We start from the raw sequence: 15,470 nt of genomic DNA, 5'->3' as shown, positions 1-15,470 counted from the left end.
AAAAAAAAGAAGAAAAAAAAAAGACTCGCAATATAAATTATTCAAGTCCTCCATATACCATAGGTGGCATCAGATACTACACAAAAATGTGTGAATTTTCTTACTGTGTCTTTATTTTAACAATGCTATGTACTCAAGATTTCAGAGAATCAATTCTCCTTTTCTAAGTCTGACCCCATAAAATAGCTTATTTCTGAGATTTTATAATTCATTCACTCATTTATAATTTATTTAATGAATAGAGGTTCACTTAAAGCCCATCATATGCCATACACTAAAGACATAAATATAAACAGATTTATTCAACAAATACTTACCAAATGCCTACTACATACCAGGCACTGTGACATGGCAGAGAACAAAAGAGTACCTGTTCTAATGCTATTTACATTTTAACCGATCTCTATCCTTGAGGAATTCAGCAGTAGCAGGAGAGAGGCTTAAGCAACTAATTAAAGTGTTTCAATAAATGCTATACAATAACATGCAGGAGAGAGCACAAGTTGTTTGAGCTGATCTTAAACAATCAGTAGAAGTTTTCCAGTAGGACAAAGCAAGAAAGGCACTCCACACAGAATGAAAAAGTAAAGATAAGGTTTGCAGTGAACCAAAAAACATTTACTGGAGCTGGAACTGAGTTTTCTTTGGTTTTACTTTTCTGTTTTTGCAAATGGAAGTTCTTCAGAGAAGGGAAAGAAGCAATAAAGGTTATGAAGCTAAAAAAGGGTAGCAAGGGTCAGATTAATGAAGACTGTGTGCCACACTAGAGAGATGGGACTTTATCCTGCAGGCAAGAACAAATTATCAGATTTTGATGAAGTGCAATAAGCAGATTCAAACTCCAGAAAGATAACTACGAGACACAAGGAAAACTAAACACAACAGTGTGGAGGGTCATCATCATGACAGTGCTCTGGGCTGAGGTTCAAGCATCTCTGAAAATAAGGGCAGCCCCTCAATCTGATCCCAAAGTTTGGAGGCCAAAATTACTGAATGGTTTATCCTCTTATTACCAAACCTTTTCTTTGCCTTCATCTCATAAGTAACTATGAGAAATGAGAATGCTACAAATCACCCAGGAAACTTGATAAAAATAAAGATACCTGGGCTAGGCTTCTCCCACTGACAATATAGGTCAGTAGTCTCCAAAGAGGAGTGACTGCATCTGAGGATATGAAAGACTCCCCTGGAATACAGAACAAAGGGTTACAGCTTCTACTCAAAATTATTTCATATTTTTAAAATGTCTAATTTGTGTATGTTTTCTACTACACACAAGTAATGATAGTAGTATATGTAATTTAAGCATGCATCCAGAGGGATGACTGTTTCATACTTTAACTGATGAAATACTCAAGTTTAGAAATCATTAATCTAGATAACGACTTAAAAAAAAAACCTCTTCACCAACTCAAAAACTATTGTTTGAAACTTTAATAGAAAGCTTTTCCTCTCATCTCAGAATGCATGCACCAATTTTATATGCAAATAATCAAATATTTGCTTACAACATTTTAACTGGGGGACTTAATAGGTCCTTGAATTCAGAAATGTTATTCCCTAAAAAATATGAATTTATTTCTCTCATAGTGTGCTATGCACACTAGATAAGCTTTATAAAACTCTTAGTTTCTGAGAGAGATGTTATGTAAAACATTTATACTTTCTTTCCCTAAGAAAACCTGTTATTCTGGAAAAATCAACCCTTATTTTGATTGGGTTAATAATGGATGGGAGAGGAAGAGCAGTGAATAGCTGAAAGATACAGGGAACTAGAGGACAAATGACACCTACTCAAATCTTTTTTAAAATACCCCCAAACTCCAAATATATCACCATGACCCTTCTGCCACTTCATCAAATTTCACTGTTATTACTACCGACTGCAGCATCTACTTTATTATCACCTTTTTCAGTTACATAAAGGCAACAAGAGAAGGTAAAGACACTGAGTAATGGTTTTAACTCTGGAAACACTGAAGCTGAGACTTTTTTTTTTTTTGAACGTGCTGGTAACGTTTATTTACATGACATTCTCTCAAGAATCTGTATTTATACACACAATCCAGTGCCTTCCTGCGAGAACTTTTTAAACAAAACAAGACACAATGAATATGATAGTTGGTAGCTTAATGAGCATCTTGCTCTTGGGGGGTCTTGTCTGGGATTTCTGAGTACACTGTATCGAGAGGCTGCCAGTGACAATTCATGAGAGATTGGTAGAGCTCTTCACTTTTCACCATAAATTCTTTGTTGAGTTCCTCAATATTCAAGTGGAGATTTGGATCTTCTAGTGAATCTTCATCTTGGTTTTCAGCTAGAGATGTGGTTTCCTTGGGTGGAAGTGAAGTCTCAGAGGGGTGTCCAGAGGTCTCACACGCAGAATAAAGGTTGGGTCCATTTCCACCCGCCCCGCGGCCAGAGCTGTAGCCAGGAGGGTAACCGCCCTGCTGTGGCTCTACCGGCTGCCGAAGGGGTGAGCCTGGCAGGAAGGGAAGTCTGGCTTCACTCTGTGCCAGTACTGTCCAACAGTGAACACAGTTTTCAAGCGACTGAGAATGAGCTGGACTTCAGTATTTCAGTGCCTGAGGAGTCCCAACATGTACAGACGCCAAAGCGCGCAGAAGGCTTTCCTTGTGCAAGGATGACTAGATCCGTCATCTTCCAAGTACTGTCTTTACCCCCCTCGGGTAAAGGGTCCTTGTCCTTCTCAGGAATGTGCCACAACGTTGGCCGACGAGTCCTTAAGGGTTCGTCAAGCCATAACCAAGAAGGAAGAAAAGGTGCTGGGCAAGATTATGTGGCCCAGGTGGGAGCGCGGGAACCAGACCCCTCCGATCAAGGCGAACCCTAAAGGTCACCCCTCCTCGCCCAGTTACAGAGAATGAGTGCGAGAAACGGCTTCCTGCACAAGTAGGAGACATAACTCCCTACTCGCCATCGCAGCCCGGAATCCACCGAAGCTGAGACTTTTCAAACACTCTCAATTCAGGCTAGGGGGCCAACTGGATCAAATCCTTGATTAAAGCCCAAACAGCTGACATGCCTAAAATATTCTGTGGGAATTCAGCAGAAACAGACTGGGAAGATTTTCCTATCAAGGAGAGAGATATATGGGACCACATAATAAAAGGCACAGCTTTGATTCTGACATAAGAATGATGCAAGCTGGTTTTAGACACAGCTAGAATCATAGACAAAAAGACACTTTGCTGGTATCAGTCACTGCTAAAGGTAGAAAGAAACAGACCCAGCTAGATAATCCACCCACTTCTTTCTCGTCCAGAAGAGAGATTAACCTGTATTCCTTATCACATTTTTAAGGATACAGAGATCATACTATTATCCTTAGGCATTGTCCATAGAAATTCTGGGAATGATATATATCAGGAATAAAAAAATCTGTTGTTTCTGCAAAAATAATCATTGCTAAATATCCATTAAATCACACTCTTTCCTTTGACTAACTGGTCACTTTATTCAATCAACATGTTTGTCAAATGCCTATTACGAAGCAGGTACCATTTTATGACATACATCCTAGAAGCTGTCCTTTAGGGAGTAGCTAAAACTAGTAAGATTTTTTAGATGTCTAAAATTAGAAAAGATGCTTTTCTATGAAACCAAATATCCTTTATCTTTTCATTTTCATTTAAAGTAAGTACCCTCACCTACAGAAGCAATTCCTGAGCTTAAAAAAACAATCACTCCTGTCTCCCCTATAACTTATGAAACAAAAGAAAAACCTCACATATATTCTCACCACTCCTTTTCCTTCCCTAATTTAAGCTACAACATGGCAGATGGGGGCAATAGGGAATTAAATCTAATTCATGCATGAATACCTAAAGTGCATAAGCAAAGCTGTGATGACAAAAGGGAACAGCTGCATTATAGATAACTGCAGTAGTATACATGCCATGATTTATAAAGATAATAAACATCCAAATGCTGAAAGTATGCACTGACTTCAGCTGAGAGGCAGCCTTGAGCCAGAAATACCACGTCTCCAGAATATAGCCTTAAAGCGAAACTGATCTCCTGGCGTCAAACTAATAAATACTTTTTACTATTATTATATAAAAGAAAGTGCTAGGTGCTCTATCAATTAAAAGGCTGATTCATCGTCTCACCACACTTTTAAAACAAAAATATCATTATCTGCCTTGGGGAATCCAAAATTTTCTATTGGTCCCAGAACCTTGACTGTATCTTCATTAATGCCTGTTAACTTGTGTCACTTTTCTAAATTATTAACCAGTGGAACATACTCCACATCTCTATCTTCAAGAGCCTGCATATATTTGTGAAATTTTCCAAAGCTTACTTTAAATAAAGCACAAAGCTGCCACCCTAGAAAGCATGACTGAACTAAGCAACCAACATTAAAATGTAATTATCAGCCCAAAATTCCTATTCCTATGTACTAAGTTATTTGCAAGATATAGATTTGAGCATTAAAACAACAGGCACAATCTTCAGCAGAAAGACCCAGAAACACTATAAAACTGAGCACAGACGTCAACACAAAGACAAATGTAACAGCTTTTACTATCGTACGGCACTGCAGTAAGGCATAAAACTTGAAGAAATGCTATCCAAATAAATACAGACGTTAAACAAAAGAAATAAGACTATTAATGTGCTTTAAGAACAGGAATCTAGTATTCTCACACTAAAGGAACATGAACATGCAATTTACTAAATTTGGAATTTTGTAAATAGCAAACTCTTAATGGTTTTGCGATTTAACTTGTAATTCAAAGCAGCGTTACCTCATCTGTCACTGGTTGCCGTTCTGCAAAGTGTGAAACTATTTGAGTCAACTAGTTCTTGAAGTCACATAACAGAATTCTTCTTCAAATCCCTAGTATAATTTTTGTGTGTGTGACTTTAACCTTACTTCAAAAAGACCGTTTTAGTCGGAACCAGGCCCCTCCACAGTATGTCTCTTCTGAGACAGTGCTGGAGAAAACACCTCTGTGTCTAATTTAACTTGTCATTGGATATCACTGTTGCTCCACATGAATCCATTTGGAATAGAATTTCTCTGGCACTGGTGAACTTTATCCCTAGCTCCTCCTCCTGCCCAGCAGTCACAATTTCCTGGCCAAAGGCCCAACAAGAGTTACTGCAACAAAAAATGAGACTAAGGATACAAGCAAAAAATCTCAGGCATGTTTTGGTTATGGGTTTGTGTAATTATATACTCAAAGTTTGTTACAGTTACAAGTGCCTGTTGGAGAGTGCAAACTTAGATTATCAACCAAATGATGTATGTGAGTGTCTGTTAATTAACAGAAAAATGCTATGGTGAATTTTTGTTGAAAACCTAATTTGTATCTCTTTCCCCAAACTAGTCTCTATTTCCACCAGGGCACTCTCATTTTCCCCTTAAGTCGAAAACCTAGTTATTAAAATCTTTTGATTCTTTCCTCTCCCTCAAATCCACAACATCTCACTTGCCTTCATTTAAATTTCCAAATGTCTCTAATCCAGATCTTCCATTCCATTCAATTCAAACTGCTAACAACCTGTCCAGGTCCCTCATTAACTCTCCAGCAATCATCTCTCAATGGCTCTGCCTGCGCACTAATGCCAAATTAACTGCTTTGAAGTGGTGCCACTCAGAAGTGGGGTCCACAGGCCAAGGCGGATTTGTGAAGTGCTGTTACTGATTTAAGAGACTGGAAGTATTTAGAAACTTTTATAACCATTTGTCAGAAAAGTTTTGTTTGTTGAACATAATAACAAAAAAGATATACTTCCATTTTATGTCTCTTCATTTTTCAAGTAATTCATTTTTATTCTAAGTATCAATTTCTAACAGAAGAGAAGTCTTTTAGAAGAAAATGGTTCTCCAACATAGATGAGAAGCACTGTCCTAAGGCCCAGCTCTAATCATGTTGCTCTCCCTCTTAATAACCTTTAGACATTCCTCACTACCTACTACCAAATACATTACAATTTTTAAAAAAATCTTCGAGTTCAACGCTTTCATTATCTTTCCAAAATCAGTTTTCTCTCACATCGCTCCACATCACACACCTTTAGCTCTAGTAATTAAAATGAACTACTTGTTATTTCCTAAAAGTTCTCTGAAGCTTTGTTTACACTGTGCTCCATACATGAAACGTCCTTCCTAGTTATCTCTACCTTATTTTTCAAGACCCAGAAATTTCTTTAAGAAACTCTTCTGGCCATGCCAGAGAACTTCTGTAACAATGATGCCCTTGGGTCTCAGATTACTTTTTTAAATTAAAGACATTGTCACCCTGCTTATTTAACTTATATGCAGAGTACATCATGAGAAACGCTGGGCTGGATGAAGCACAAGCTGGAATCAAGATTGCCAGGAGAAATATCAGTAACCTCAGATATGCAGATGATACCACCCTTATGGCAGAAAGTGAAGAGGAACTAAAGACCCTCTTGATGAAAGTGAAAGTGGAGAGTGAAAAAGTTGGCTTAAAGCTCAACATTCAGAAAACGAAGATCATGGCATCCGGTCCCATCACTTCATGGCAAATAGATGGGGAAACAGTGGAAAAAGTGTCAAACTTTATTTTTTGGGGCTCCAAAATCACTGCAGATGGTGATTGCAGCCATGAAATGAAAAGACGCTTACTCCTTAGAAGGAAAGTTATGACCAACCTAGACAGCATATTCAAAAGCAGAGACATTACTTTGCTAACAAAGGTCTGTCTAGTCAAGGCTATGATTTTTCCAGTGGTCAAGTATGGATGTGAGAGTTGGACTGTGAAGAAAGCTGAGCGCTGAAGAATTGATGCTTTTGAACTGTGGTGTTGGAGAAGACTCTTGAGAGTCCCTTGGACTGCAAGGAGATCCGACCAGTCCATTCTAAAGGAGATCAGCCCTGGGATTTCTTTGGAGGGAATGATGCTAAAGCTGAAACTCCAGTACTTTGGCCACCTCATACAAAGAGTTAACTCATTGGAAAAGACTCTGATGCTGGGAAGGATTGGGGGTAGGAGGAGAAGGGGACAACACAGGATGAGATGGTTGGATGGCATCACTGACTCGATGGATGTGAGTTTGAGTGAACACCGGGTGTTTGGTGATGGACAGGGCGGCCTGGCGTGCTGCAACTCATGGGGTCGCAAAGAGTCAGACACGACTGAGAGATTGAATTGAACTGAACTGAAAGATATTTCACCAGCAACTAAAGTTCTATAATGTGATACATGTGAGCAGTTCTGGCACTTATGTATATTTTATCATAAACTGTTTAATTCCCTTATTCTTTACTGGGTTATAATCTTGGAGACAAGGATTTATTGCCTTCCCAACGATAGCATAGGGCCTAGTAACGACTAGACACAATATTCAACTGAATTAAAAATTAAACTAAAAGAAATTTAAACTAAAAACTTAATAGTAATTAGTGACTGCCGGAGCTGTGGAGAAGAAGGAATGGGCAATTTGCTTTGGGGGATAAAAAAAATATTCTGAAATTAGTGCTGTTGTTTACACACCTCTCGAGAGGTAACCTCTTAAAACCACTGAACTGTACTCTTTAAAGGGTGAAATGAATGGTATGTGAACTAGATCTCAATAATGCTGTTATTTAAAAAACATAATGACAACACCTTAGTCTGCCTTTATGCTCCCATTCTTCAGTAAAAGAATGCTGCTGCTGCTGCTGCTAAGTTGCATCAGTTGTGTCCGACTCTGTGTGACCCCATAGATGGCAGCCCACCAGGCTCCCCCGTCCCTGGGATTCTCCAGGCAAGAACACTGGAGTGGGTTGCCATTTCCTTCTCCAATGCATGAAAGTGAAAAGTCAAAGTGAAGTCGCTCAGTCGTGTCCGACTCTTCGAGACCCCGTGGACTGCAGCCTACCAGGCTCCTCCATCCATGGGATTTTCCAGGCAAGAGTACTAGTGATCTTAAAAAAAAAAAATCTAATTTATGAAAATGGATCCTTAAAAACTGAAAGTTTAAATACCTCAAATATACAGACACAACAAGAAATTGTGGCCTAGATTATAAAAGTAAAGTCACTGAAGCATCAGTTTTTTCATAAATGTCCAGCCAACAGTTTCTTACTAATTTGTCTGAATATTTTCTCTGAGGAACATCCTCAGGAAGGATACATTATCAGATTATGCCATGAGAACAGCACCCTGTGCTTCAAAAGTCTGAATAAGCATGCTATCATTCCTAAAATAATACATGAATTATCATAATTTTTCTTATTCAAATACTCAATATAAAAAAGTCCCAGTGAAGAGAATGTGGAGGGAACAAAATTAAAGATGGTTAAAACTGAAGATGCATCAACTGTAGAACTCACCCATATCACATGCCACTAAAAAAGGGCCAGGAGGGGTGCCCAAGAAAAGTCAGAGTCTTGTAAAGCTAGGATTATCAAAGGACTATATCCATAGTACAAGGAAAAGGGAGAACTAAATCTGCAATATAGAAGAAACACACAAGGACATTTGTGCATCTTGACCCTGACACCAAGTCCAAGAAACGGGAAAAAACTCCCCCTGAGAATTTGAACAATAAATCTGGTAGGTTTGTGGTTTAAATTTACCCTACTAGCATGGTTGATGTTGCCCCTACGTGACTGACAAAAATGAAATTCTCTCTAGAAGATCTCAACTTAATTCTAAGTTGAATTAAGTGGTATATTACTAGATGTAGCCCAAATTCAGAGATGTCTAAATGTGAAAAAAATGTATATCTTAAAAAGTGATAAACAAAGACTAGTAAGAGTAGTGATTATGGTATCTTTCCCCAAAGATTTCAAAACATACTTTAAGGAGAAGCTCTTTAAAAGACATTAAAATTCCCTTCACTTTCAACCTCAAATGAAGAAACTGCAGTAATGAGAGCAGAATGGTGGGGAATAAGAAAGAGGACTAATGAAGAATACATAAATTAAGGGAGAAACCGGGAACAATGGCAGTACTTCTGAAAATTACTGTTCAAAAATCTCAGTCTAATTAAAAACACGTTTTTTCCAATCTTTTTTTCCTACTTTCCCCTAAATTATTTACTTTTTCTCCCCAATTTTTAAAAGTAAAAACTAATGTATAGAAGATAATTTATAAAATACATCAAAATATTAAGGTTGAATTCTGTGGAATAAAAATTAGAGAAGAAAATATTTACCCATGTTATCATTAGGCCAAATTAACAAGTGTGCTGTTTGTGCCCATAATGGAAAACAGAGGTCAAAATCTAGAACTTAAAATAAAAGCAAATGACAAAACTGATTTTGGCTTCTCACCTAAAAGACAGCAGGCTCTGGTAATAAAAGGCATTCTGAACAGCTCCAGAAGACGAGGGATCGATCATTACAATGAAAGAAGAATGTATTTTTTTCCCCCCTTGCATTACACATCCTAGAGTACCTATATTTTTCCAAATATATTCCTTTGACTATGCTATGCTTTGACAATAATCATTTTATTTATAAGATTTTAAATAAGCAAGTTGAGTTTCTCAAGTCTCATTCCCCCTCCAACTTCATTGAGGTATAATTTACCTCAAGTGAAATTCACCCATTTTAAGTGTGAAGATTGGTGAGTTTTGGCAATGGTATACACCCATGTTAACAACTACCACAATCAACCCAAAATGTTCCTTCATGTCCTTTTGCAATACTCTCCCAAACCCATGGCCACAAAACACCACTGACCTATGCTGTTTTCCACTAGTTTTCATGTAGATGGAATCAAACACCATGTAGTCTATGTCTGGTTATTTTTCTTAACACAATAGTTCTGAGACTCATTCATGTTATTACATGTATCAAAAATTAGTTCCTTTATTCCCAAGTAGTATTCCATTGTATGGATATACCACAATTTATTTACCTATTCAATTACTGGATATTTTGAGTTGTTCCCAGTTTTTGGCTATCACAAATAATGATGCTATGAACACTCACACACAAATCTGTATGGACATAATGCTTTCATTTCTCTTGGAGTAAATACCCAGAAGTGGAAATATTAGTCCATTTAATAAGTGTATGTTTAACTTTAAAAGACACTGCCAAAATGTTTTCATTTTGCATTTTCATCAACAATGCATGAGAGTTCCATTCGCTCCACATTGTCAGTGTTTAGTCATTCTAGTGGGTCTGCAGTGATACACTACTGTGGTTTTAATTTGTATTTCCCTAATGGCGCTAGTGGTAAAGAAACTGCCTGACAATGCAGGAGACAAGAGATACAGATTCGATCCCTAGGTCAGGAAGATCCCCTGGAGGATGGCATAGCAACCCACTCCAGCATTCCTGCCTGGAGAAGCCCATGGATAGAGGAGCCTAGCAGGCTACAGTCCATACGGCGGCAAAGAGTCAGATACAACTGAAGCGACTGAGCACGCAATGACTAATGATACAGAGCATCTTTTCAAATGTTTACTGGCCATGTTTTTTTGTGTGAAGAATCATTTGCAAACTGGGTTATTTGTCTGTGTTACAAGAATTCTTCAGGTATTTTGGATATAAGTTCTTTATCAGATATATATAAATTGAGAATATTTTCTCCCAGTCTATGGCTTACCTTTTTATTTTCTTAATGTTGTCTTTTTAAAAGCAGAGGGTTTTGTTTTTTTTTTTTGATGAAGCCCCATTTATCAATTTTATCTTCCATTTTTTTTTTTTATGTATTTAAAGAGAAATCTTTACCTAATTCAAAGTCACAATCATTTTCACCTATACTTTGCTTTAAACTTTTATATTTAAGTCTATGATCATTTCTGTGTTTTCTTAAATATATATACGATTGAGGCAAAGGTTGAGGTTCACTTTTTTTCTTTATGAATGTTTAGTTGTTTCAGCACATCTGTTACATAGACTAACCACTGACTTAGCATGGCGTCATTACTGAAAATCAACTGCCTGTATGTGTGGGTCTACAAACTTCCTATTAGGTTTCATGATCTCTCTATAAATCTATCCTTACACTGATAACACTGTCTCGACTACTATAGGTTTACATAAGGCTCAAGTATAATTTTTGATGATTTAACTCTACTAATAATCCTTTTCTATTACTTACTTGGGAAATATTTCATAGATATAAAAATAATCACATATACCAACATTCTGAGTATAAGAATCATTTCATCCCAAAGTAGAAACTTTATCCATTTATTTCTAAAGATAGCAAAGGAGAATAAAAGCTAACTGACTTCATTTATAGTCTCCATGCAATTCAAATGCACTTGTTCATTACCCATTCAGAAAGTACAAGAATTGCTTCATGGATCCCTAGAAATAACCTAAAAGAATACTCCAGGCTTTATAGTGTCCTCTGACTTACACAGATCTTTTTTTAAACAACCAATTCTAACATATGTTTTACCTCCCCCCTCTATATGGGGGGCGGGGGGAGGTACTAATTACTTCCCAAGAACTTTGACTGCATCTAGAAATATAGTTCTTCTTAGATCTATAAACCAGCTTTATAAATAACCACTGTACAAGCCTGACAAATATTACCAGCATCCATGATAATATGTATCATAAAAATTGTTTAATAAAAACTGCAAGCTTAGAGCTAGAGCTAGAAGGAAAGAAAATACACAAACCTGAAGAGGCAGTCCTCTTATAATTTTCACATTAAAGAAACCTCAAAATTCCAGTGATGTCATGAGAGGTCTAAAAATAATGCAGAATTATTTACACCCATGGCTGCTCTTTTTAACTAATAATGAGGCTTTATAAAATAGCAGTAAAATGGGCCAATTTTATTTTGCTCATAATCAATACATGACCAGATTAAAATAAATTATAAACACAAGACTCTGAAACTACTTCAAAATTTCTACTAGAAAAAAATTAAGAACTTCAAAAAAATCAAAATTTAAATTGCACTGTATTTTTAAAGAGGTTTTTTTTTTTTTTTTTTTGAGGGAATCTGTGTCCTATTTGATCAAAGGGGATGTTTCTCTGGAATTAACCAGGTCAAGTTATGCTTGAAGGTTAGAAATGAGATTGTTAACAGGATGTAGCTATTAACTTGCACGTCACCTATGACAGTGATCATAAAAAGAATACCAATAATAATTCAAATTCTGAAACATAAGAGAAAAAACTATAAAGACAATTAAAAAACCCTACAGAACTATTTTATATCGCAAAATAAAGAGGAACGGGGCATTCCACTTGAAATTATTTTTGTCTACAAGTGACCAGAAAGAAACAAAATCACAGGTTGCTTTTCAATCTTTCACACCATTTTCTAAAGGTACAAATTATTTTCAAATTCACTTGAATTTTTAAATTTCACTCATTTCTATGTAAAACTCTTTGGTAAGACACTACAGTTTGCTTCCAATCTTCATAAACACTTTCTACTGAAAAACAAATGAGAGTTTACCACAAGGTAAACGGTGCTTATCTCTCACTGAATTTCTATGACGATTATCCACCCTCAATGCAGTCCTTCCAAATAGCAACTGTAACTTTACAGCAGATTACATGTGAAACACTAGCAATGTAAACTTTCGGCTGAATTTCTTTCAATCGCTCCCCCATCTCCACTCAGACTGGTAGCACTGCTTATTAATCTTCCAATTTACTCAGATGACTAGAACATCTCTTTGCTGAGAAAAATGAGGGGAAAAGAATAATAAACTCACTTACCCTTCCTTAGACATTCTCAAAGATCTACTTCCTCTGGAAGAGAATACAGGATCAACAAACAAGCTTCACTGATCTCTTGAGAACTGTAGCTCATTTGTTAAAGCACAGAGAACTCAGGCCCTGAGAGGCCCAACAAATTCGGGCAAGATGCCGAACCCTAAGCAGGCAATATCTCAGAGACCAATATCCTCAGCTTTAAATACTTAAAAACCAAAGAATAATAAGAAAAAATTGAAGAGCAGGAAAAATAACTGATGGTCTGAACTGTGTAAGACTGGCCAGTGTAGGAAGGAGACTATCCAAATGGCAAGTTCCCATAGGAGACAGGAATCGTTACTGGCAAACACTCAGAAAAAGCAAATTTACCCCCTAATGAGGCCCGCCAACAGTACGCAAACAATGTGAGTTTCACAGAATGGAGAGGCCCTAGTCAGTTCAAATCATTTAGTTTACTCTCGGAGGAAAAAAAAAAAAACACCATAATACACAGAAGTATGTTTTAATTATCAGTTTAGTTATTTCCTCCCTTAGAAAATGAACAATGCGAACTACAAGAAAAATAATAATTTATGTGCCGATCATATTACAGGAGTAACCTAAAGTATTTCCACACTGTGGTCTCTTTTCTGATCATTCACTACTTTTAAGGAAAACATCTGTGTTCACAAATATTTTACTCATATGCCTGAAAATGTCAGCCCATGTGAAAAGAAATTTACAGATCTTTGGCACGTGGAGGATACACCCAGAACATTCTAAAAGTTAATTCCAAATTTCAGAGCAAAGCTGCAGTTTGAAAGAAAAACATTTGCAACATTCCTGCCTCCTGACCAATATAATGCATAGGGATTATGCAACAGGGGAAGAAATAAACAAGTGTGCTAAAGTCTAAGAACATTGATAAGGCAAATAAATCCTCCTACTGATGGTTTGATTTAAAAATAAAATATACATACCTTAAAGAAACACTAGTTGGATTTAAATTTTTAAAAACTTTATCTTTAAACAGTATCTAACTATCTTACCATAAAGATTTCTATTAGTTACTATAAAATGTTTAAACAGTCACCAAGTAACTAAAATCACTACCAAATACTACAAATTCAAACTAAAATTATTTTCAGTTTATTTAGAAAAGCAGTATGGTCAAAGAGAATGAGCACCAGAGCAACTAGGTTTAAATTCAGCTTTCTGGCTGAATAAGTTAATTAACCTAAGCCTGAGATTTTTCATCTATAGAAGACAGATAACATCTGTCTGTCATTTGTAAGCACTCAAAGAACTATTGGAACTTGGGGGGTAACAGGGAAAACATTATCTCACCAAAATATCTCTTGGGAGATACACTGTAAAAATCCAATTCTCAAATTATACATGAATATGAAGAACTTTCACTATCCTCAAACCAAATTCCATAAATACAAGAATACAAACTGAATATGGAAAAATGATCTAATCCCTAAGAGTGCCAACTTCCCATGGCTTCCCTGGATTTCCAGTTGTGGCATCACAGCTCAGTGTGGTGGAAATAAATGTAATTACTATTTTAAGACTTTCTACTTGTAAAGAGAAAGGAAAACAAAAATCTCACTGGAACAGAAGGTAAACACACTTATACGAGTTTCCCGTGCAAAAGAAACTGCACTGACCAGCTATTTCAAACTCAGTTCATATATTTAAGAAATGTTTACTAAATGTCTACCTGCCAGTACCTAGTACCAGTAATACAAAGACAAACGTGACAGCTCTTGATTTTAAGGAGTCTCTAGTGGAGGAGGGCCATCAAAAACACTGAACAGTTGTATGTGATTGTAGTATTAGACAAATGCTTAACAGAGAGCTGCAGCTCTCTGTCTTACTGAAAGACAAGATGCCCAAATTGTTGTTGTTAAACTGACACTATGCTAAGCACTTTTACAGGTATTATCTCATTTAATCTCAATAACTCTATGAGATAGAAATGACTCATATTTCATAGACGACAGAACAAAGTTTACAGCAGTTAAATACTGTGATTCTAAAGAAATTAAAATGAAATAATCCAAAATACTAACCCAAGGTCCAGGTTCCTAACCACCACACTAAAAAGGATTAGCAAGTGTTAATCAGATTAAGAGGAAAAGAGGGGTGGAGAACATTCCAACAGAAGAGAAATTATGAATGAAAAGCCGAGTGACACAGATACTATGGTGTGTGGAAAAAAAATTAGATGCAATCCAGCATTGACAGAATACAAGCATTTGAGGAAGGGAGCTGCTCAAGATGAAAGTGGAAAGCAAAAGATCCAGTCCCCACAGGGTCTTAAATGCTATGTTAATGGGTTTAGGATTTATCCTATAGCATTCTTGATATGATGCCACTCAAGGTCTTAAGCTGGGTGATAAACATGATTTACAAAACAGATCTGAAGATGACAAGGCTAAAAACAGGCAGACATAAGCAGGCTTATAGTTACTTTTGCAATGCAGGACAGTGATGACCAGAGCCTGGACTAGCACCATCAGGAATGAAAAGAACAGGCCAGAATCTAGAAAGATTAGGAGGCTGTATTAAAATGCACACATGCTCACGTGTGTAAATGCACTGAAAGAGGACTAGAAGAATGCTCTCCAAACTGACAGTGTTTACCTATGACAAAGAGGAGTGGGAGTGAAAATGTAAATGAAGGGGAATTTTCATACTTTACTGTATATATTTCTGAATTCCTGAATATTGCACAATAAGAATTTAATTATGTATTACCTAAATAATTTCAAGCACTTTTAAAAAATAATTACAAGATTAAAATTTGCAATTGATAACTGTATTACTCTCTATTTCTTGGATTTATGGTAGT

At 36.6% G+C, this 15,470-nt stretch overlaps 2 protein-coding genes across 4 annotated transcripts in view; both read right to left on the bottom strand.

The window, feature by feature from the left end:
• The window catches only part of NT5C2 (5'-nucleotidase, cytosolic II), a 97,826-nt gene that overhangs the window by 45,469 nt on the left and 36,887 nt on the right, over positions 1 to 15,470 (bottom strand). The gene's annotated exons all lie outside the window — the stretch shown is intronic.
• On the bottom strand, positions 1,953 to 9,720 carry C26H6orf52 (chromosome 26 C6orf52 homolog). The gene is made up of 2 exons (XM_027528381.1): positions 9,674 to 9,720; positions 1,953 to 2,568 (listed from the first exon to the last, which is right to left on the bottom strand). The coding sequence occupies exons 1-2, from the start codon at positions 9,718 to 9,720 to the stop codon at positions 2,130 to 2,132; spliced, it is 486 nt and encodes a 161-aa protein (XP_027384182.1). The 3' UTR covers positions 1,953 to 2,129.

Source organism: Bos indicus x Bos taurus, chromosome 26 (genome assembly GCF_003369695.1).
Source record: "Bos indicus x Bos taurus breed Angus x Brahman F1 hybrid chromosome 26, Bos_hybrid_MaternalHap_v2.0, whole genome shotgun sequence".
Taxonomy (NCBI): Eukaryota; Metazoa; Chordata; class Mammalia; order Artiodactyla; family Bovidae; genus Bos; species Bos indicus x Bos taurus.
The sequence above is the reverse complement of the archived record's forward strand: the minus strand, read 5'-3'. Positions and strand labels throughout refer to the sequence as shown.

Coding starts and splice junctions, on each gene's coding strand:
- C26H6orf52 (XM_027528381.1), bottom strand. CDS start 9,720: ATGGTGTTTGATTCCATCTACATGAAAACTAGTGGAAAACAGCATAG. Junction 2,569..9,673: donor ACTAGTGGAAAACAGCATAG/GTCAGTGGTGTT, acceptor GAAATACTGAAG/TCCAGCTCATTCTCAGTCGC.